At 39.3% G+C, this 22,287-nt stretch overlaps 1 protein-coding gene across 1 annotated transcript; it reads left to right on the top strand.

Moving 5' to 3' along the window:
- Window positions 1–247: 247 nt before the first annotated feature.
- dcn (decorin) lies at window positions 248–21,442 on the top strand. The gene is given in 8 exon segments (NM_001292319.1): window positions 248–291; window positions 6,640–6,863; window positions 13,005–13,117; window positions 15,136–15,349; window positions 16,769–16,882; window positions 18,643–18,736; window positions 19,583–19,721; window positions 20,448–21,442. Coding segments are annotated over 7 exon segments (1,065 nt in total). The 5' UTR covers window positions 248–291; window positions 6,640–6,667; the 3' UTR covers window positions 20,643–21,442.
- Window positions 21,443–22,287: the final 845 nt, after the last annotated feature.

Here is a 22,287-nt window from a genome sequence, read left to right as displayed (position 1 = left end):
AAAGCCTGATAAAGTTTTTTGGCTTCAATACAAGGGATATATCATTACCATATGATCAGGAGTACCGGTGTGTGGGTGTCAGTCAGTGTTCTCTTCAGTTAATGGGATCTGCTTTTAGACTCGTGCTGAGGACAGAAACATAAGGGTTTTTTTCTACCAATTGTCATCCAGTGAACAAGCACATACGCCCACCCCTGCACACCTGCAACCCTTTCCCTAGGCTGAAAATCTACTGTCAACTGACCTCAGAACAACTTAGAGAACACTGTGGCGGGTCCCAGGAACTAAAAGGTATGGCTCTTGTCCAAACTAATTAATTAAGATGTGCAGCAAGTGAGTGTAAATTTAATTGCAACAAAAAATTTAAGTCCTGCCTTCATGGAACTTGATTATAGCCTTAACTTAAAGTGCATTGATCCCTCTCTATTTGCTTAGTCTGAAGTACTTTAAGAAACTAGGTGAGATGTATTTTATATATTTTTTTGTCAATATAACTCTCAAATGCTAAAAGTTTTTCTTGTGGCAGCACAGTTTAACGTTGAAGTACATTCCTTGGAGCATGTTTATTTTTGAACCGTAATGATGTAATGTAGACTGCAAAAATGTTTTATCCATTTACTCCTTTTTAATGGTTCTGAGTGTGGTTGAATGTGAATATGTTTGAATCTGACTCTCGCTGTTTCAAATACAAAGAAAAGTCTTGCAAAGTTGTTCTTGCAATTCTCTTTTTATATAATACGCTGTGACTGGACTGAATTAAACTCCATTCTGAAACTGAGTTTAAATGCTGTGAAACCCCAACTTGCTGTATTTTAACTATAATAGTCATTGCCGAAGGATTCTGTTTGTTGAACTTTGAAGTCTGAAACAATCGACTGGCACTAAATCATTGTTAGTACAATTTCTAAAATATTTCAGCTGATGACTGTCAAATTAGACTGAGAGTTACTTATTTTACTGCTGTTGCATTTAACCTTTTGTAAAGCTGTTCTGTTCTCCCTGCAGGGAGGCATTACTGAAGTCGCGGCATGTCGATAGCTGTGTGCAGATGATTCATAAAGTACAAGCAGAATCGTATATTTTGTGAGGAGCAATGTAATTAATGGGTTTAATAGTCTATTGGGTGACTTCACTGCTGTTTGGTTTTCTGAATGAGGCCCAATTTTCCTCTCATGTTCTGTGAATAAATACTAGGATCTGAGGGAAGTGCAAACCCCCCTCTTTCTTTCCCCCCATTTTCAGTTCCTTTCCCCAACACCCTTCTCACTGGTACAGGTGGTAGCACACCAGTGCTCAGGCTGTGGAGTTGCGTGAATCTGGGTGGATGCCACCATCTGTGCTTTGATACGACATGGACCCCTCTGCTTTCAAATGATGTTCTCCTCTGGTCTCCAGTTGTGCCTTCAGTCACTGCACCCCTAACTTCTGTCACTCCCTACCTCAGACCATTCTCCTCCCCCCACCTTTTAAACCCCTTTAGCTATATTTAAACCATAAGACCTTAGACCGCACCTATGGACTCCTCCTCCTCCCCCCATCTCCTTTGCTATGCAACGGTCCAGATGCTGTCCTGGATGTTGAGTGCTATATAAATGCAAGCTGCTGCTGTTGTTCTCGTCTCATGGGATACACCTCAGTTGCAGTGAGAGGTGTATCCCATGAGACCGTGGTTTCGATCTCCCTGCTTCCCCCCTTGCCCTCCATCCTCCCCGATCCTGACCCCCAGCTCGGGTCCAAAGCTCTGTCCGTCCAGCGCCTTGGGACATCCTCCCGACATGAAAGGCACTTAACAAATGTAATTTTGTTGTTGTGTATATGGGCAACGTGGTCCTTGGCCAGTAAAGTGGCTGGATTGGGAACTCATAGAGTGTGGAAATACAGGTTTGAATGCATTCCCCACATATTCTTAATCCGGAATGCTGTGCCACTTTCCTACCAATTTCCTTATGTGGCTTGATAGCTCAGTGAAATACGGGACCTTTAGGTTGTTGAGGTGAATCACAGTCCATTCAGCTTTTTACCCTTTAAAATCGATAAGAATAACGGAGTCTAATTTGTGATATCCTCAATGGAATTTCTCAACAAGAAGCTTGATTGTAGGAATGAGAATGTCTACTGGTAATCAGAAACACATCACACCAATCTTTAGGAACTCTACACCAAAGCAGTCCACCTTCAGTGGCAATTCTATAGGAAATATATTTCCTATATTCATTTCAATGGGAATTCTATGGGAAACCTTTCAAAATAGACCCAAGTCATTTAAAAGGATATCCTCTTCGAGCTTGTACCCTCCTCCATGGCATTAATGTTTCCATAGGACTGAACTGTCTGTAAGGATATATGTCTGGCAATTCAGGAAGATCCTCAATAATTCAGATTAAAACCTAGAGGTAGTGGCTTGTCTACCTCACTGCTAGCCCAAACTCTCATGTCTGGTGCAGTTCTGGCTAGACAACATCCATGGTGTATTGTGGAAACTATTGTAAACAAGAGCAATATTTGTTAATGATGGCTCAATTTTTCCCGTAAATACAGAAACGTTTTAGGGAATGAAAAATGTAATAATTTAGTTTGTGGCAATTAAAGATTAAAATATCAAATATATTTGGAGGAACAGAGATTTATCTTTAATGGGCTATTACACATGACCATTCCTCCCAGAGGCCTCCCACAAAATGGCTGCACTACGCAAACTACACCTAACTAATTTCTACATCAGCCAAGTACTTATTTATATTTTTCTATCAGATGTTAGAAGATTTACACATAGGGTGCAAGTCAAATCCATTTGCTTGTTGACTTGAAGAAAAATAGTGATCCTTATGTTACTGTAGGTAATGAAATGACAATTCTTCCATAACCAGTGATGACTTAAATCTAGCCCAGGAATGGGTGAAGAAGGCAACATCTTAGAAATGAATATCAAAAATGTATTAATGAAATAACTAATTTAGCCTCTATCCACTTCAGATCAACATGCTGCAGCTCGCAACTGCTCCAAATGTGTCAGGCAACAGCTCAGGGAGAAAGCTTGGTTGTAATTTAAGCATGTGTGAATTAGTGCTGAGCAACAGAGAATAGATTTGAAAAGGTTTCATGACATGACTTGTTTGTCTGAAAGAGACTGAGAAAACTCCTAAAATAATTCATTCACTTTGTATGAAATAACTGAGAGTTCAGAACAGATATAACATCAAATGGACTAAAGATCCTACTTCATCTGAACATCTCTTATTTCAAACTTTGATTCACAAACAAAAGTTTTGTGACTTTTAAACAAAATTTAAGATACTGCATAGCTTAAGGGCAGCACTTACCAGTAATTATTCGCGTTTACAATTTCCAATTTGCATTTATATAGCGTCTTTCACATCAAGAGGATGTCTCGCAATTTGGGTTGAGGTTGGGGTGGTGGGGGAGAGGAGAAGGCGAGAAAATGACCGAAGCCACAGTCAAAGAGGTCAGACTTGAGGTAGCCTTTGAAAGTGAGGAAGGAATTGTCATTCGTGAAACACGGAATGGCAAGCTATGAGTGACAACTAAAAAAACAAGCTCTGCAATTATTTAAACAAAAGCCTGTAATGTAAATTACACTGTAGAGTATTCTGTGGGGGAGAGGTAATGGAATATCGGAATCGAGCCAGCCGTCTGTGGCGGCCTCACTGAGTCAGGTGGGTCTGCAGTACTCCAGGACACTGCTGATGACAGTATAGCCCAGCCTGACTCATCGACAGGACCTGGAAGGACAGATCAGTTACTGGGGTCATGGAGTCATCCTACTAAGCTTCTGTTAACCCTGCAAGCCAAAGCTCTAATGGGTAGGATGGTCCTAGCTGGACAAGCAGCAGGAAAGGTTGCCAGGCAGCGATAGCATTGGCAAGCTACGCAGTTTTAGCTGGTTAGACTCCAGCAGTACTGCAACGCATACTCTGGGTCCCTAAGACTTGGCTCTTGTCAACCTGCCCCTAATATTTTCTGGAATTAGTTAAGCAGAATGTGTCCCTCCAGGAAGAGAGTGCGCATTCCATTCCAACAATCTATCTCTGGGATTTCCATGTGTATGGGGAATGCATGAAAATCTCAGCTTAGTTTGCATACTTTCAAGCATGGTGATGGGTTTCCATGTCTGTCAGACACCCAGCTGACCAAACAAAAGTATTCTGTGGGCATGACTTGCCATTTTGATTTTTCCATGGTGCTTTCCTACTATTTCCTATCTTTTGAGAATCTGGGAAAGAATAAATCTCCGGTAATTTATTTACCTATATTTATCACGTGGTACTTTTCTGGTTATGATTGGTTATAATGATGGTAAGGAATTGCTTTCTAATTCAAATAATTCACATCATTTTTGTCTCATTTTAATCGCTTCATTACTCTGAAGTAAATAGTAACAATCCTTGCATTTGATATCATACTTTTTCATGACGGTCTAAACATCTCAAAGTGCTTCAAAGGATTTAATATAAAAATTCTTTAACACTGAATGGAGTGTCAACCTGGACTGTGATCTCAAAGTCGCGACTTGGGGCTCGAACCCACAACTTTCCTCAAAACAAAAATGTTATCAGCTGAGCCTGGCTGATACCTAAAACAATGTTATGATATGATGGCCCTATCATTTTTCTTATTGGTCATGTCCCTACGCCTTGTGAAAGTATGGCAATTGCATCATATAGGAAAGGAAGCAAATAAATCACAATAAACAGTCTTAACATCGAGGATATAACGAACAGTTATTACATTTGGAAAGGACTTTTTTAAAAAGTTATTTAAATGACTGCAGACATGAGCTTTTTTATTCTGCATAGAGGTAGTTACGTTTTGTTTGTGGTATAACTTTTCCCCCAATTTATTCCTGTATCTCAAACCAGATGGATTTTAAAATTGATGTGTGTGGGGGGGCAATGTGTAGAGAGAGGCCTACAGTATCAGTGAGAGTGGCTAAGATGGAAGAGGAGTTAAGGAAGGGTGCGGTGATGTTTAATTGCAGACTTTGCCTTGTGGAATTTGTTGTGCAGAAGATTTAAAGACAAAAATAAAGCACAAAAGACTTTAAAAGATAACTTTGCATTTCTAACCATCATCCCTCTCTGTTTACACTACTTCATAGCTGAAAACACATCAGTTCTTGCAGCCTTTTCATTGACTGTATGGTAATCTATACTTCTACAATACAATACAAATTTACATTTATATAGCGTCTTTCACACCTGGAGGATATCTCAAGGTGCTTGAAGGCTTTTTGACTTGATTAATTAGTACGGTGTTATTTTCTCTATTTCATTATATTCCCATGGCTCTCGGTTGCTGTCAAGATTCCTGCTCCAGGTGGGATGGGTAAATGATCAATGCAATAGATATCTGTGCTTCATATCACCAATTACTTTACAGCCAGCCAATAGAACTGGGCTGGTCCAGTTCCTGTCAATTTACTCTCCTCACCCGAGTTGCTGCTCTGAGAGAACCAAACATGTCCCCTCTGGGAGTTCTGCTATCTGATTCGGATGGAATTCAAAAGCCTAATGCCTCTGCACATAAAACACTCTCTCATTTGTAAGTTTTGGGCAGCAGGGAATGGGCCTTATATTGCAACAGGATCTCTTTATATTGAAGAATTTGGCTGAATCAGAATGCTGAATACTTAATAGAGGAGTCAGAGGATAATAAATACAAAGTTTTGCTTGGAATCAAAAATAGGATAGCATCTAGTCAATTGTAAGTACAGTACTTTGACTCCATTATACACTCAATGCACCATATCTCTCAAAGGGGTTCCACAATACAAAGCCTCCAAAAGGTCTTGATTTATAAATCTAGCTGTGTTATAAGGCCTGGACCCAGACTCCTGACGTTTTCATGTCACACTTTATGCTCTTTTTACAGGATATTTACTACAAGCAAAATGGTGTGACTTGCAGAGACATGCATCATGGCAAAACTTTGCATACATGCCTAAAATATGTTTATATTTTTCTGTCTTTGAATTTTATGAGTGTCTTGCATAATTATACAGCTATAAATAAGTTTTTTTAACCATAGATTGCTTGTACATTGCTTTTGAATATTTGACAAATTGTTTCATCCTTAATGTTCACTTAAGAGCAAAACATACAAGTAACACTGTGAAACCTCACCGCTCTGATCTCTTTATCATGTAACTAAAAGTAATTGGACCAGTGGAATGCAAAGCTCAGTGTTTTAATATGAAGCAAATGGTCATCAGGTACCTGCCCAATTCCAATTATAGAACAATACAATGCACCAGAAGTTTTGGGGACAGATTAACCAATTAAAAGATGTAGATGAAGGTGCTGAGATAAGTTTTCAGAACCCGTATGATCTCTATAATATTGTGTTTTGTCCGATATGTATAATTCCTGAACATCTTTTCCGAAAAAAAAACATTGGTGCAAATCAAAAGCCTGCATGTTGAAAGAATTATGGCAATTAAAGTAAAGGCAGCAACTGGAACGTATTCCATTATTATAGTTGGAACACATTTCTGGTATTACCATGGTAGGAAAAAATGCTGTCTGCAAACAGTAGGCAAGAGATTTCTGAAAGAGACTGTGTCGTTAACGTAGCAAACGGTATGTGGTGCTTCACATCAAGTTGTGCTCTGTTTTCTCCTAGGTTAACGTTGCCATACTTGCACCAAACCATGCGCGTGGTTGTATCACTAGTATTCCTTCTGGCAGCCTGCTGGGCCGAACCATTTCAGCAGTATGAATTCCTTGATTTTCTGAAGGAAGATGAAGGATCTGCCTTCATCCCCACTGAAGAGCCTATTCTACCTGGACAGATGTGCCCTTTTGGCTGCCAGTGTCACTTGAGAGTTGTGCAATGCTCTGACTTAGGTAAGCACCTTTAAGTCCTACTGTTTAAATATCATCTATCTCTAAAATGAATAATAATAATAATAATCCTTGCATTTGATACAGCTCTTTGCACGTCTTCTAGACGTCCCAAAGTGCTTCACAGAATAGACTGTAAAGTGAATTGACCGTATATTTGTGGGCGAACGCGGCAGCCAATTGCGCACAGCAATGTCCCACAAACAGTCGTGGATTGAAAATGACCAATTTTATTATTGTTTTGTTTTTTTGGAGGGATTATTATTAGGCTCTGTGTGGAGTAAGGAAACTTGCCCAAGGTTTCGCCCTCTGCCTGGAATTGAACTCAGGTCTCTTACTTGCAAAGCGAGTGCTCTAACCACTGAGCTACAGGACTCCTGTATAGATCTCTGAGCTAAAAATCGGACACAATGAGATGGAACCAACTGAATTATTGCTGGGAATGGTGGTTGAGGCCAGGACACTGGACTCATTTTAAAAACAACTTGATACTGTGATGGGAGGATGGGAAGGTGGGTATTCTGGTGGGTTGAGATTAGATGGGTAAAAAGATGTCAGTCATCCAAACTAATCTTGTTATCTTGTGAAAAGGAGCTTGTTGGAACTGGTGGGTAATTGAAACTCTTCTTGAGTTTGTATTCTTGTATCCTTGCTCAGTCCTTTGAGATCTCTTCTCAACAGTTAGAGGGATGTTACAGGGTCAAACAAACCAAACAGGATTTGAAGAGATACAAAGCATTGGAAGGAAACCAAGTTAAGTGCTCTGCAATTTTGACCTCAGAAGAAGCCTGTACTGCTGGTAGTGCTGGATTCTGTGCCTGTTCTTATGCCTGTTTGTTTGAAGTATGCAATATGTCACTTCTGAGTTCTGTGCCTATTGTAGTATGAATGTTATAGTAATAATAATCCTTGCATTTGATATAGCGCTTTTCACGTCTTCTAGACGTCTCAAAGCGCTTCACACAATATGCTGTAAAGTGAATTGACTGTATATTTGTGGGCGAAACGCGGCAGCCAATTGCGCACAGCAGCGTCCCACAAAGAGTCGTGGATTGAAAATGACCAGTTTATCATTGTTTTTTTTTCTTGAGGGATTATTATCAGGCGTGTGGAGTAAGGAAACTTGCCCAAGGTTTCACCCTGCTGGGAATCAAACCCAGGTCTCTCGTTTGCGAGACGAGTGCTCTAACCACTGAGCTACAGGACTCCACATGTTCCCCACATGCTCCACACACTGGCCTTGAAGCAGGGGTTACAGAGTTTGTTGCATTTCTAAAACTGGACTTGACTGAATCTCCCCTTGCACCATGGATTGAATTTCTCACAATCCATTCTTTGCTGGAATAACATTTAAAGTAGTTGCAGGGTTCCATTTACATGCTATGACACTTGACTTCACACTACTGAATCATTCAGCTTCCATGCCACATCTGTTCTTAAGCATGATAGCATCTGTTTCACCAGCACCACAAGGAACGACTGCCCAAGTAACATGTTCAGCATATTTATTTGAGTGGTGTTTGTTTTTATAAAGCAGAAGGTTACCGTAAGAGGGTGGTTACTGTAAGGGCTCTTCACAAGAGTGGCCCATCTGAAAAAAAACATCGAGCCTATATAATTTGGCCTCCTCAACCTCTCAGACCTCTCTCTCACTCGGGCAATGGCACAACATTCGATCTTCACTTCCATTTGGTCCCTGACCCAGACTGCTTTTCTTCACCTTTGTCACATTGCCCTTCACGGGCAGACTGCAGTTCCCAGCCTCCCCCACACCACCATTGGTTACTGATCCTTCAGCACTTCACCCCCACCCATGGAACTCTCTCTTACCTCGTCACTCTGTTTTGCCCCCCCCACCCCCTCCTCTCTGTTTGTCTGTAAATACTGCCTAAAAATATACCTCTTCAACCATGTCTCCCTCTCCCTCCCCTCCTTTGCTTGGCCTCTGACACTGTTCCTGTGAAGTGCTCCGAGACATTATTCTACATGAATAGTGCTGCATAAATGCAAGCTCTTGTTCTTGATTCAGAGTACCATCTCTACCATGTTCCCACATCAGCATCAAGCTGTTGTTTTAGATGAGTCCAATGCCCTAAACCACAAGCTGGTAACCTCCATTTTCCCTTTACAGCCCTGCAACCATATGCAATGTTTTCCTACTGCCTTGGTATATCTGAAAGCATTTTATTTTCTGACTTTATTTTATCCGTTAAACATCTCTACATCTCTATAACATTACCTCTGAGTCGCCCGCTTTCAAGATTAAAGGGGCTTGGCTCCTCCGGTCATCCCTTGTAGCAAACCCTCCGACTCAGAGGATTAGCTTTGTAGTTCTGCTACACATAGCAGGAATTCAGCAAGATACATAATCATTTATAAATGAAATTTTTTTGACAGCAAGTCAAAACATTACTTTGCTGGAACATCTAATTTTTTTTTCTAAAAGCAGATGTTCTGTGTAAATTTAAAAAGAGCAGTTTGTTGAAGGGCAGAGCGAGGGACTGAGGGGCTGGGCTGGCTCCGAGATGTTGGTCAGGAGCAGATGGTTTTCCTCAGTCCAGTTCAGTGCCAAATAAACCTATAGGTTTGAGAAGACACATGTCTGGAGAACACATAAGCGATGCGCTTTGGAATACGGCACATAAGAGATGCAGGCTGGAAAAAGACAGATGAATAGTCAACCAGGCAAATCTGTAGCTGTCAACATTAGAATCATCACAACTGCTGTTTTCCAGCACAAAAGCAGCAGTCTGGGACTTCGATATTGAGAAGCTGCAGCAGGGAAATAGCCACGGTTACAATTACTCGGACACATGCATAGTTTCAGAATGAATCCAGGCAAAGCAAGTCTGCTTTGGTTCCATTACTTCACTTAGGGGAAAATATCAGATGTCCAGGAAATTGTTCTTTGGAGTGTTTGTATTTCACCTTTTTCTGATGTTGTCTTGGCACTTCACGTTCAGTATGAATGTGTTCTCCAGACTTTTTGGATAGTCCATTCATTCCCAGAGAATTTCCATTTGATAAGTAATTTCTTTCCAGCATGATGGTGTAATATTTCCTGATTCAGTTCCTCCTTGGTATTCTGGTAACTCCCTTCCAGCTGCCATTGTGGTTGAGATCACAGGGAATCATGAAATTAATAATAACCCTAATAATTAATCCTTGCATTTGATCCTTGCCTTTCACATAAGGAGGACGTCTCAAAGCACTTCACAGGATTTACTAATTTACTAATTTATGAAGTACCTAATCCAAGGTGAGCCAGCATATAAATCCAGGGAGCAGAACAGAATTTCAGACAGGGAAAGCAAGAATATGTGAGAGCAAAACACTCTGGCTATCTCAAGAACATACCAATTAATTTGAACCTGACCCCACAAAGGCCAGCAAATGCCCTGTAAGAACCTGGAAAATTAAAACAGTAATAATAACCCTTGCATTGGATAGAGTGACTTTCACAGCATGAGAAGCTTCCAAAGCACTTCATATCATACATTGTAAAGTGTAGTGACTGCATCTTGTAGGGAGATATGGCAGCCAATTTATGTCCAACAATGTCCCACAAACAGCCAAATATTGTAAGAATTTAGTTGCCACTGCTCGTCACTGCACTAGTTGGCATCTTGTCTCAATGTTAAAAGAACTGTGTAAACGTTAGCAAACCTCAAACAACACTAGGAATAGAAGTTGTTTTTTTCTCCTCACAGAACAGAGAAAACGTAGAACGGACCGTTAAGAAAAATTGTTCATGTGATGTTCATTGATTTATTGGTACTGGTTAATTGTTGAGTTAGGATCAGTTTTGCAGTTTATTGACGTAGACTGGGCTGAGAAAATAGTCCCTGAGATATGTTAATCTGTGGAGGGGAATGCTCCCTGTGGAGTGGAGTATACAAGGAATTTTACTGGTTGCCTCAGGGTTTGGGCATTGTCTTTATGGTCCTTTCTCCTGATAGATTAAACCATCGGAGTTTTGCTATGATAAGAAAGGATTTATATGGTGATTGAAAGAAAGACCATATGGGATTATCACACCACATGCTTTGTTTAGCTTTTATTGGCAAAGATGTCCATAAATTTAGATAAACCTCAGGCTCATTGGGTTATTATGCTATTTGCATAGCAAAGAGTTAACTGTGTGTGTACTTTAGTTGAGATGATATTACAAGTAAAGGTATTATATTTGAATGAATGCATTTATGATAGAGAACATTATTTAAACTTAAACCAGAAAAATGTATATGGTGTTGAATCTGAGTTATACATACCTAGAGGCTTAAAATCCAGCCAGTGTACCCATTGGCACAAAAGACTCTGCTTATTTTAAAACTGAAGATTTCAAACAACGTCCTTATCTTTATGACTGATAACCTGGAGGCTAGTCTGCTTATCTGATTCTTCAGCTGGTCATTGATAGGGTAACCCAGAAAGGCTGGAATGAATTGCCTGAGTCTTTGCAAGATTCAGCCACAAGTCTGGATTTTGGCATTCATCATTACTTCATTTTCCATGACAATCAGAATCAACCTAACGGCCTCAGGGAACAAACCTGCCCAGTGCTAACCTGAAGACATGCAGAGGCCATTCAAGTTACATCATAAGCAAATGGCTTCTCCACTGTGTACCCTCCCTCAGCAGTACCTCCTGTTACCTGCTGGTTCCTCATACCCCAACCAGAATATAAACATAACCTAATAATCTATGGAATTAGGTAAACAGGGAACATCCCTACAGGGAGAGAGTGCACATTCCATTCTGCACTCAGAGAAGTTGTCATGTCTGGGTGTGTATGTATGTGGAACCGAGTCTGGTTTGCTCAGCCTTAAGCACGGTGATGGGTTTCCACTCGTGTCAGACACCCGGCTGACCAAACAATGAAAATCATAAATTGTGTTCCAATATCACATTCGCTCAAACATGTCCAATACATAGAATGTTTGGTTTCCATTCAAGCAATGTAAACTACCGCATTTAGTCTAGCACACTGACAGTAGATGCTGAACCCAGATTGTGGTAATAAAGTGTTATAAACAGGGGCTGGGGGGGCTCAGAAACTGATCAGTCCATATAAACATGATTCTGATAATATGTCAGATACATCAGTAGCACATTCTTCAACATTGTCCTCTAGACCCAGATGTAATTACTTCTCCAAAAATATTTGCCTATTACAGGATTGCTGTCCTGCCGGTTGGAAGGAAACTATACCTGCCTCATGGCGGTACTTGTTTATTCCTACCTCCATAGATTTAGAGATTATAGGGAGATAATATTCAGTCTTAAGAACATCTGTTTGTCTGTCGGCAAGATAAATCAAAAGGAAATTTATAGATGTGCCTCTTGAAATCTACTGTTAAGAAAATCTACGTTGCAGTATCAGATTGCCAGAGGCTAGTAGCTCTATTTTTTCTTTGTCTAGTCTTGTCTCAGACACAGTTAAATAAATATTATGCCCTTTTCTCAACGTATTCATTTTATTTTAGGAAGCACCATTGTGCAATGAAAATGTTTTATATTCCAAGTGGTGAACCCTTTACATTTTGGAAATAATAAGAGTGGCGTTTGCAGTATTACTTAACAAATTTCTTTATTAAGGAATCAGAGGCATGAGGAATGCAAATGGTGTGTCTTGTTGATCCACAATAACTCGAATGCAACCTAAGAATGACAATTGCCCCCCTACTATCTCCAGTATCTTTCTTTAGAAAATGTGCGAATCGCTTACTGGAGTCTAACCGTTTACCTTGCTTTGTTCCCTTCTAAATGCTGCACCTCAGCAGGAACAAACATCTTCAGTGGAGAACGGAAAACAGGGAGAAATAAATGTGTCAGTGTCAGTAGACAGTTAAGACTGTTTCAGGCAGGTCTCAACTATGAACAAGAGTTTGGTTGGCGATGGTTTAGTCTTGGATCAGGACTTTGGTGTCATTTGCATAAATTGTCCCACACCATAGTTTTGACCCCAACCATTTTCCACAGGTTCTGGCATTTACAGCCCTGTGCGTGTGCTAATAGGTGTCTAGAAGAAGGGATAATAGTGTGATGGGGACTGAGTGAACTAAAAGCAACAAACGTACACAAGTTCCTCGTTGACACTCAACCATTGAATGTTCATGGCTTTTAATTCTTCTTCTGATACAGGTAAGACTTCGGTGCCAGAGAACATCCCTGCTGACACCACCCTGCTTGACTTACAAAACAATAAAATCACAGAAATAAAAGAAAATGACTTCAAGAACCTTCGGAACCTACATGTAAGCTACCCTTAAAAGGTTAACGTGTTCACAGCTTTCGTTTTACTTTTGCAATAAGCTTCTGTAACAAGTAACATTACTCTGAATTCATCTCAACTCACCTCAACTCATTTCCAGAGTGCTTACAATTTGGCAAATTCTGAAACGCATTCTTACTTTTGAAGTTGCCTTTTTGTAAGTTTCTTTTAAAACTATGGGAAACTGGGTTAAAATTAAGACTGAAACCAGCAATTTGCCAAATTCTGGACACTGAGATGATACAGAAATAGATTAAATCTTGACCCAGGTAGATTTTCTTTCTCCTCATCTTGTAGGTTCACATAGATCAAACACTCTTTCTCTCACATTCATTTGGTCACACAATCCACGATTGTTTGTGGGACATCTCTGTGTGCAATTGGCTGCCATGTTTTGTCCACAAAACACAAAATCCATTTCACAGTATATTCTGTGAAGCGCTTTGAGACGTCTCAATGATGTGATTGGCGCTGTAGCAAATGCCAGGATTATTATTATATTATTATCAGACTGGAAATACTGTAACGTAATTCTGTTGTCTTTCATGGTTCAGCTTTAATTACAAATTCCATTTCCAGTATCAAGTTGTGACTAATATCCCCTCCTGTGACTAATTACCTTTTAAGATAATTTGTTGATTTTTAATGTTTTAAATGCACTTTGTTCATGAAATTCTATTACGTTGAAATTAGCTTAAATGCATAAGAAATACAAAATATTGCACAAAATGATACCTTATTTCCCAAAGGATCTTTTCTCGCCCTTTCTCCCGTATCTGTAATATATAATATCCCTGTAGTTGAATGGGTGGAGTGGTCCAGCATTTGGACATCTCATAATATGAATTGCATTTGCTGCCCAACACAGCAGTAGCTTCACTCCCAACAGCTCAGAAAGAGCCTCTGACCTTCCAACGAAGGGCATTTGTGAATGGCACCCAAGGGAATCTGAAATACGTTTTGCAAGATTCCAGTAAAGTGCTGATTTGATTTCCCTAAAATCTGTTTCTTGTGGGACACGTAGTTCAAAAGCTTAAAACGAGAGTAATCATTTTTATATTTTAATTCATAACAAAACATATTCCATGGAAAAATTTTGCAGCCTTTTCCAATGAATGACAGTGGCAGAGACAATTCAGGGAAGATGATCCTAGCTTTCTACCAAGGCGGACACAAAACAGTAACATTTTCTGATTTACTCAGAGCACAGATGGAACTCTAGTAAACTTCAGCTGAGACTGGACTGACTATTTTCCTCTGTGGGCTCCCAAGATATTATATCAATGGAGTTCAATGGCCTGAAATCAGTGTAAAGTCACTGGTCTGTAATTTATGTGGCATTGTACTAATGTGCACTTTCCTTAAATTACAGCTTAGTTTGTGCTTATTAAGAAGAGGAGGAAGCCCTTAGCACTAAAATACTATAATACCAGACAATTAAAGAGACAGTATTCCTTTTTTACCAAGGCTGTCTTTAAAAAGTGCAAAAATATTTAAATGTGCTCTCCTGTCCTCTCCTTTTTGAGTGTTTGAGGAAGGTATTTCATGGCAATGAAGCATTGGCCCAGAGAAAGTGAGAGAAGAAGGGAAAACTGGGTGACAAGCTGTCCTGTGCTAATGTTCCACATTGCCTTTTGGGTTCCAAAGTAGCATTGACAGAGGCCTTGCACCAGATTGCTTGGTAGTCAGGAATTGTTGTGGCACAAGAACATCGGAAAAGGACTTCTTAAAGAAACAGGATTCATCTTTGAAAACCCAGCAATTAACCTTGTGCACACTATAAATCTTTTCATTGTTTACCCTACAACTCTTTGTTTCTCTGTTAATATATTTAGTGGTTTGAAATCGTTACTATATTTGGTGCAACTTTAAGCGTGTGTAGAATTGGTTTAAAATGTAATTATATAGTAAATGCATTCCACTTCAGTTCTGCGGTTTGATGCTAAACCTTGACATGTTTACCCACTCAGGTTAAGTTTATTGGATTTTCTCATATTCTAGGCCTTGATCCTTGTTAACAACAAAATTAACATCATCCATCCCAAAGCCTTCGTTCCTCTGGTCAAGCTGGAAAGACTGTACCTGTCAAAGAATCTGTTGAAAGAAATCCCAACAAACATGCCCAGGTCACTACAAGAACTGCGTATCCATGAGAATGAAATCACCAAGGTGAAGAAACATGCCTTTGACGGCCTCACACAGGTGTACGCCTTAGGTATAAATCACTCTATCTAATTTATTTCCCTTTATATGTAATGGTATCAAATATAATACTTCAAAAATTCCAGTGAATTGATTTTGATTGAATGTTGCTCCCAGCGGGATGATTGTACATTGATGCTGTTCTAAGACTTTAATCCAGCTGTTTGACCTCAAACTCTTCAATGAATGTTTGAAGTCTCATTATTATCCAGATCCAATCTGCAACATGCTACAAAAGGCCTTAATATCTCATTGGGAATCATTGTAGACAAGCTTTGCTCTTTGAATAGCAAGTGCCAGCATGCACTAAACATGCAAATATATTCTTGCAGTACAATCTTAAGCAGTAAATGTTTTCATGTCAATCTCAATGTTGTTTGTTTCACCCGTATTAGTTTCAAAGGGGAACTAGATTAATATCTAAAAGGTGCAAACTACGGGGGAATGGGGAAAGGGCAGATAAATGGAACCGAAAGAATTTCTCTTAAAAGAGCCAGTGCAGACATGGTGCTTGCGCTGTCAATTCTATGGTTTTAGTTACTTCTGGCCTCAGCCAATACCACCGAATCACGGAACATTTGAAAAAATGCTGACGTGATGGGTGATCTGACTTTCTCCCTTTGTTGGGAAGGGATCACTTTTGTGTGCCATAATTGAGACTGAGAACGAATTGTGGGCAACAAATTATGCTCTGTTATTCCATTGCACAACTCTGAAGTTGTAATTCATGTTACTGACAGACATATTTTCCTATGCTTTTAACAGGAAATTGAAGCCGCAATAAGCGGTCCTACCACACTGCCAGCATACCACTCTTTTATAGATAACACAGGCTTCCTGCACATTCCCAATGCCTCCATGCCACCATCTGTGACCGTGCCTTCAGCCACTAATTTGTGGAACTCCCTGCCTCAAACTCTCTTCATCTTTCTTTCAATCCACTTTAAGACCTAGGTCTTCAACCAAGTCTATGGTCACCCACATACCCCCACCACCCCTTTTTTTCCCAAAGGATTTGTTCTTCACATCAGATAAAACTTAGAAAATGATGCATTCTTGCCATACAAAACTGATTAGTCTCCAGCTCATTGTCCAGCTAAGACCAATTTACCTACTAGGGTTTTGTCTGGCAGGGTTATTAGGAGCCAAGTAGGAAGAATCCTAGCTCCCATTGACTGATCTGTCCCTCCAAGTCTTGCTGATGAGCTAGGCTGACTGGTCTGTCATCAATAATACTGCGGATGTGTATCTAACATAGCAACCAGCCTTCGGAGACCAGTCTTGATCTGAGGATCAAATAATTCCTTATCTTTATGAATCTTCCTCATACCTGGTTCATCTTCAACAGGTCACTGACATTAAATGGTTGCAATTGTAATTATTTTGACAATTCAAGTGAGTAACACTTTTTTTTAAAACACTTTCCTCACAGAAATGGGCAACAACCCACTGAAAAATTCCGGGATTGATAGCGGAGCTTTCCATGGGCTGAAAAAACTCTCCTTCATCCGACTTTCTGAAGCTGCTCTCACTGCTATTCCTAAAGGTAATAAACTGCAGGGAGCAATTGGTCCATTTAACCCCTTACTTCCTGCGCAAGGAATGCAATCTAAAATGCAATGTATCAACTGATCTGGAGGCATCTCAAAATGTTGCTTTTTTTTAATAATCGATTTAATACCAAGGCAATTTCCCCCAATTTAATTACTTTTAAATTTAATTCACAAAATATTGGAAGTTTGTAATGTGTTTGACAATTAGCAGTGCAGGTAGAAGTAAGTGGTATGATATTGATGATGTTGGTTGGTGTGCAGTATGTTTAAATGTGAACCTCGGTGTGCACAGTGTAAGGATTATTAGCTGAGTTGGTTGCACCTTCAAAAGGATTTTTTTCAAACAAAGGAATACTGGAAATCTAAAATAAAAGCGTAAAATGAGGCAAATGTACACAAGGTCAATCAGTATCGGAAAGAGAGCATGGGAGAGGGATTAACAAGAACTAGGAGAGAGGTTAACAAGGACTGGAGGAAAAGGTTTAACAAGGATTGAAGGGAAAAGGGTAACAAGGAAGGCATGGGTTAACAAAGCGGTCTTTTTATTAGAATAGAGATAATCTGTTGCAGATGTTCACATTATATACTGCACAATTATTCAGCATCATGTTTGCTCTAAATTATCTGTGGATTATGATGAAACGAACCAGTCATATTGCCAGCTAATGTTTAATTCTTTGTCTTGACATGATTTACAATTTTTTTTCTGACTGATTTTTTTCTTAACAGGAGTTGAACTAGAAATAAGGTTCAGAATAGATGTTTTTAAAAAAACGCAACAAAGACCTTTGTTAGACAGAGAAGTTACAAAACAAATGTTCAATTTCCTGTTAATTCCATCCAATGATCTGACTGCCAGCCTGACTGCCCTGGGCTTTCAGACACAGACCCTAATCACACACAGAACTTCACTAGCTCCACATTAAAAACAGGAGATTTCTTGATTTTAATAGATCTTTTCTTCACAATAATAAAGAAGGGAAATATTGTTGTCAGTTGCTATTGATATGGTTCAATAAGACTGTTTACCATTCACTTGAAATAATATATTATGGTATAATTCCTGCATTTGATACCAAATGTTTCACACATCAAGATATTTTAAACTGTAGTCAATCAGAAGCTATTCTGCATGAGAATAGCAGGCCATAAATGACCTAGATTCACAGACTCAGCACATGTAAGAAAAAAATGAAAGAGATAGAACTTACAAATTAGAAATGCTGGGAGTGAGCGGCAATGCCAGATGTGCCAGAAGTGACGTTAATCTGAGGTCCTGGATGCCTGGGTTCAGATGGGCGTTAGAAGATCTCACTCCTACAAGTATACCTACATTAGAAAAAGGAAGTTGTTTTTCACCTGATTGCTTGGCCAATAACCATTTGGATGGATGGGTTGTTCACCTCATGCTATATATGAGAAGTTAACAGTGAAAATGGATGTCACCTTTGCCTACAAAGAAAGGCACCACACTCAACAGGTGTCTCACAAAGGGTTTTGTGGGCTTTTGATATAATGGTCAAAACTGTGCTGATTGGATTTCTACATTTGATATTGTATTTTGATATTTCTATAGACTCATCAATAACTTGTTTGTTTACCAGGTAATAAATATAAATGAACAAGTATTTCTTAATCTTGTATTTTCAATGAGAGAAAGCAAGTTCTCTATTTGTTTTATGAGTCATTTAATGAGCCCAGTTGATTCTAATAATTCTCAAGTGAATAATTTGGACAATTTTTTTCCCCCAAGGTCTCCCATCTTCTCTCTCTGAAATCCATCTCGATGGCAATAAAATCACTCAACTTAAAGCTGATTCCCTCAAGGGTCTGAACCACTTAGTCAGGTAAAATAAAGTGGCAGTCAACAATGATGTTCAATTCTATTTCACTTGTAAGTTTTCTTTTCTCTGCCTCCCCTTTTCTGACAGGGGAGAATGATTGCTTTGAGTTCCACAAGAAGGCGCTCCCTCTAATTTTTCTCCCCCTCTGCAACGGGCAGCACCTTACTTATATTATTCTGATATTAGAAAGATATGCACTCCCATATGAATACTTCTTAAATGTATTTATTCCCCTTGTATATAATCCTTCCTGATGTTTTGTGTTGGTGGGTGAGCTATGAGAACTTTGCATGTGTTTGTGCCAGAACAGGATACTTGAATTGATAAAGTGTGACTGTACTCTGCTTTGTGATATGTTCTTTGCTGGATTCAGAAACTCATGTCAACACCTACCTTGTTGCTCCCCGAGAGTCCCAGGCATAAACTTCACCATTTACAAAAATAATCGTATGCCTCCATGTTTTTGCCAGACATATTGGAAATATTAGGAGTTGATCTTATACAATATTGGGTACATTTTGTGCAGACAGTGTTGTCAGTGTGGATATCAACGCTCACTGGGATACTTATCACCACAACATGATGATAATAATAATAATAATCCTTGCATTTGATATAGCGCTTTTCACGTCTTCTAGACATCTCAAAGTGCTTCACAAAATAGACTGTAAAGTGAATTGACTATATTTGTGGGCAAAATATGATGACATTCAAGGGAAGGGGGAACAATTAGTACTGCAAGTTTAGTATGAACTAATTCGCACAGGAAATTCTATGGTCAGTATCCAAACATGCTTTTTACACTGTACAATTAAATCACAATCTAATTTGCTCTTTTATGTATCACAGGCTGGGGTTGAGCCACAATGAGATCACTTCTGTTGACAATGGGACCCTGGAACATGTTCCACACCTGAGAGAACTCCACCTTGACAACAATGCACTCGTCAAAGTACCGGGCGGATTACCTGACCACAGATACATTCAGGTAAGTAGATCAAAGAATGCTCAAAACCTGACATTTAGGAATAGGACCAAATCTGTAGTATTCGTTAAGATGTAAATGGCATAAGGAGGAATCCCCATAGGATCTTCTGTGGACAATTTAGCCAGTCAAGTCTGTGCTGCCATTCCATTTGATCATGGCAGATCACAATCCCTTCACCTCGCTCCCTCCCTTGGCTCCTTCAAGGCCCATCTCAAGACCCTCACCTTTGACCGTGCCTTTGGTCACCCTTCTACCCCTACTCTCCCTGCCATCCAACCCTCCTGATCCCAACCTACAACTCAGATGCAAATCCCTGACTGTCCAGCTCCTTGGGATGTCCTCCCGATGTGAAAGGCGCTACACAAATGTGGTTTGTTGTTGTTGATCCCATTTTCTACCATTTCCCTAGAATCACTTGATACTCTTATTGCCAATATTATGGATGGATTATGGATAGTTTTATGCTATGGAATGGCAATCAATAGGAATCAGACCTCACAGAATAGTAGCTACTCATCTATTCAGTGTCCCTGACAGTCTAAGCATTTTCTAGCAACGCTACTTCAATGTCATACCATGTTAAATCTTAAACTGTCGTGCCCCAATAATTAAAACTATAAACAACTGTTTTGTTTAACATGCTATTTTATATATAAAATTTTTTCTCAGGACGTTGTCAATAAGTACAGTTTTGTAAACATTACGTATGAACTCTTCTGTCCCCAGGTTATTTACCTCCATAGCAATCGCATCGCTGCTGTGGGTATTAATGACTTCTGTGCTCGTGGCTACAACACAAAGAAGACTCTGTATTCTGGAATAAGTCTCTTTAATAACCCTGTTCCGTACTGGGAAGTTCAACCAATAACCTTCCGCTGCGTAACGGACCGTAGAGCTATCCAGCTTGGAAATTTCAAGTAAAACCTTCACAATCTGTAAGAAGACAATGTTTGCATTTAGTGTTGAACATCTTTCATGCAGTAAAGACTCTCAAGAACTACTCAAAGGCATAAACATGCAGTCAACTGTAGCTGACTAAAAATGCTGCAAACATATCTTCATTATTCTGACCATCACTATAGAAACAAACATATCATGCATTACAGCCAGTCAGCTCAGTAATTTATTATCTATTGTCATGGAAACTGTAGTATCTTATTCTGTGACTCCCATTCCTGTCAACTGTTTATTCCTTCTTCTCTGCTTCTTTTAATATCCTTTTAAAATTCTCAGCAATTTTTTAAAAAAAGATAGCAATTGCCAGTTAAAACAATTTTGACCAAATTCACGCGAAAAAAAAACACCACAAGAGTAATTCTCCTTGTTCCTATTTTGCAATGAACTTTTGGATTGTTGATTGACAAATTTCCCAAGTTCTGTAAACTGTATGCATTGTGACCAGCATGTTCGCCCCACACTGACTAAAGTGATGACTAAGCAAAATTGTCTGCTGTAGGCCTGTGTGTTTTTTATTTTTTTCTAAAAAGAGGGATTTTTATGTTTTTATGTTCAACATCTTCTAGACACATGTACATGTCCTGTTACTTAACAGTGTGGAGCTTTACAGTTTAGACTTGTATATCTGTAGGAATGTAGACCTGTAACCTAATTGCAATATCAAACATTCTATAAAACGTTAAGCTCCCAAGTACTTTGTTGCTGCAGGGTTATAAAACTTGAAAGTGCTTTGGATAAATAATCAAAATAAACATACTGTATTGAAAATCTAGCAAGTATGCAGTATACACTGTACACTACACTGATATATTGTACAACTGGTATGACATTTGATCTACCTGTGTATCTCTCTATACTTAACCTCTGCAATGTGGACACACAAGATTCTGTACTACTATTTTATAAGCATAACCTTTTAAATTACTGGTCACTTCCTTCATTGTGCTAACAGTCTTGGGATCCGGTTAGTATATAATGGGAGAGAAATGCCACTTGGGTCTGAATTTACTCAATTGATCAAATAAAATCTTCTTAGCAGAGTTCTAGATAGTCTGTAGCTTACATAGGGAGAAGCTGGGGAGATCAATGAGCAGGACATTAGAGTAATTGAGTCTGGAGATGGTAAAGGCATGGATGAGAGTCTCCACAGCATGTTTGGGGGGGAGGCGATGGCTGATGTGGAGGAGAGGAAAAGCAAGGCTGTGAGAGCACGTGTAAAGTTTGATGGATAATGGGAGTCGAATAAAGCATTGAAGATCTGCACTAATTTCACGAGGCAATATTATACTGTCACATCTTTAAAAACAAACCCAATAATTCTCTGCTTCATGACATTTAGAAAAATCACAATAAGAAGAACAATTTAGAAGAATAACAATAATTCTGTTGCTTGGATCCTTTATAATAATCTATGCTTTTGACTTAGTGCCTATAACCACTGAAAGCACGTCACAAATAAAGCGCAGTGACTCTATTTGTAGGCAAACATGGCAGCCAATTTGTACACACAAACAGCCCCACACACAGCCATGAAGTCAATAATTTTATCTGGAGGATTGGTGGTCAGGACACTGCGAGAAACTCCCTTTTCTTTTCGAATGGTGTCATG

This window comes from Callorhinchus milii, unplaced genomic scaffold (genome assembly GCF_018977255.1).
Source record: "Callorhinchus milii isolate IMCB2004 unplaced genomic scaffold, IMCB_Cmil_1.0 Scaffold5, whole genome shotgun sequence".
Classification (NCBI taxonomy): domain Eukaryota; kingdom Metazoa; phylum Chordata; class Chondrichthyes; order Chimaeriformes; family Callorhinchidae; genus Callorhinchus; species Callorhinchus milii.
The sequence above is the reverse complement of the archived record's forward strand: the minus strand, read 5'-3'. Positions and strand labels throughout refer to the sequence as shown.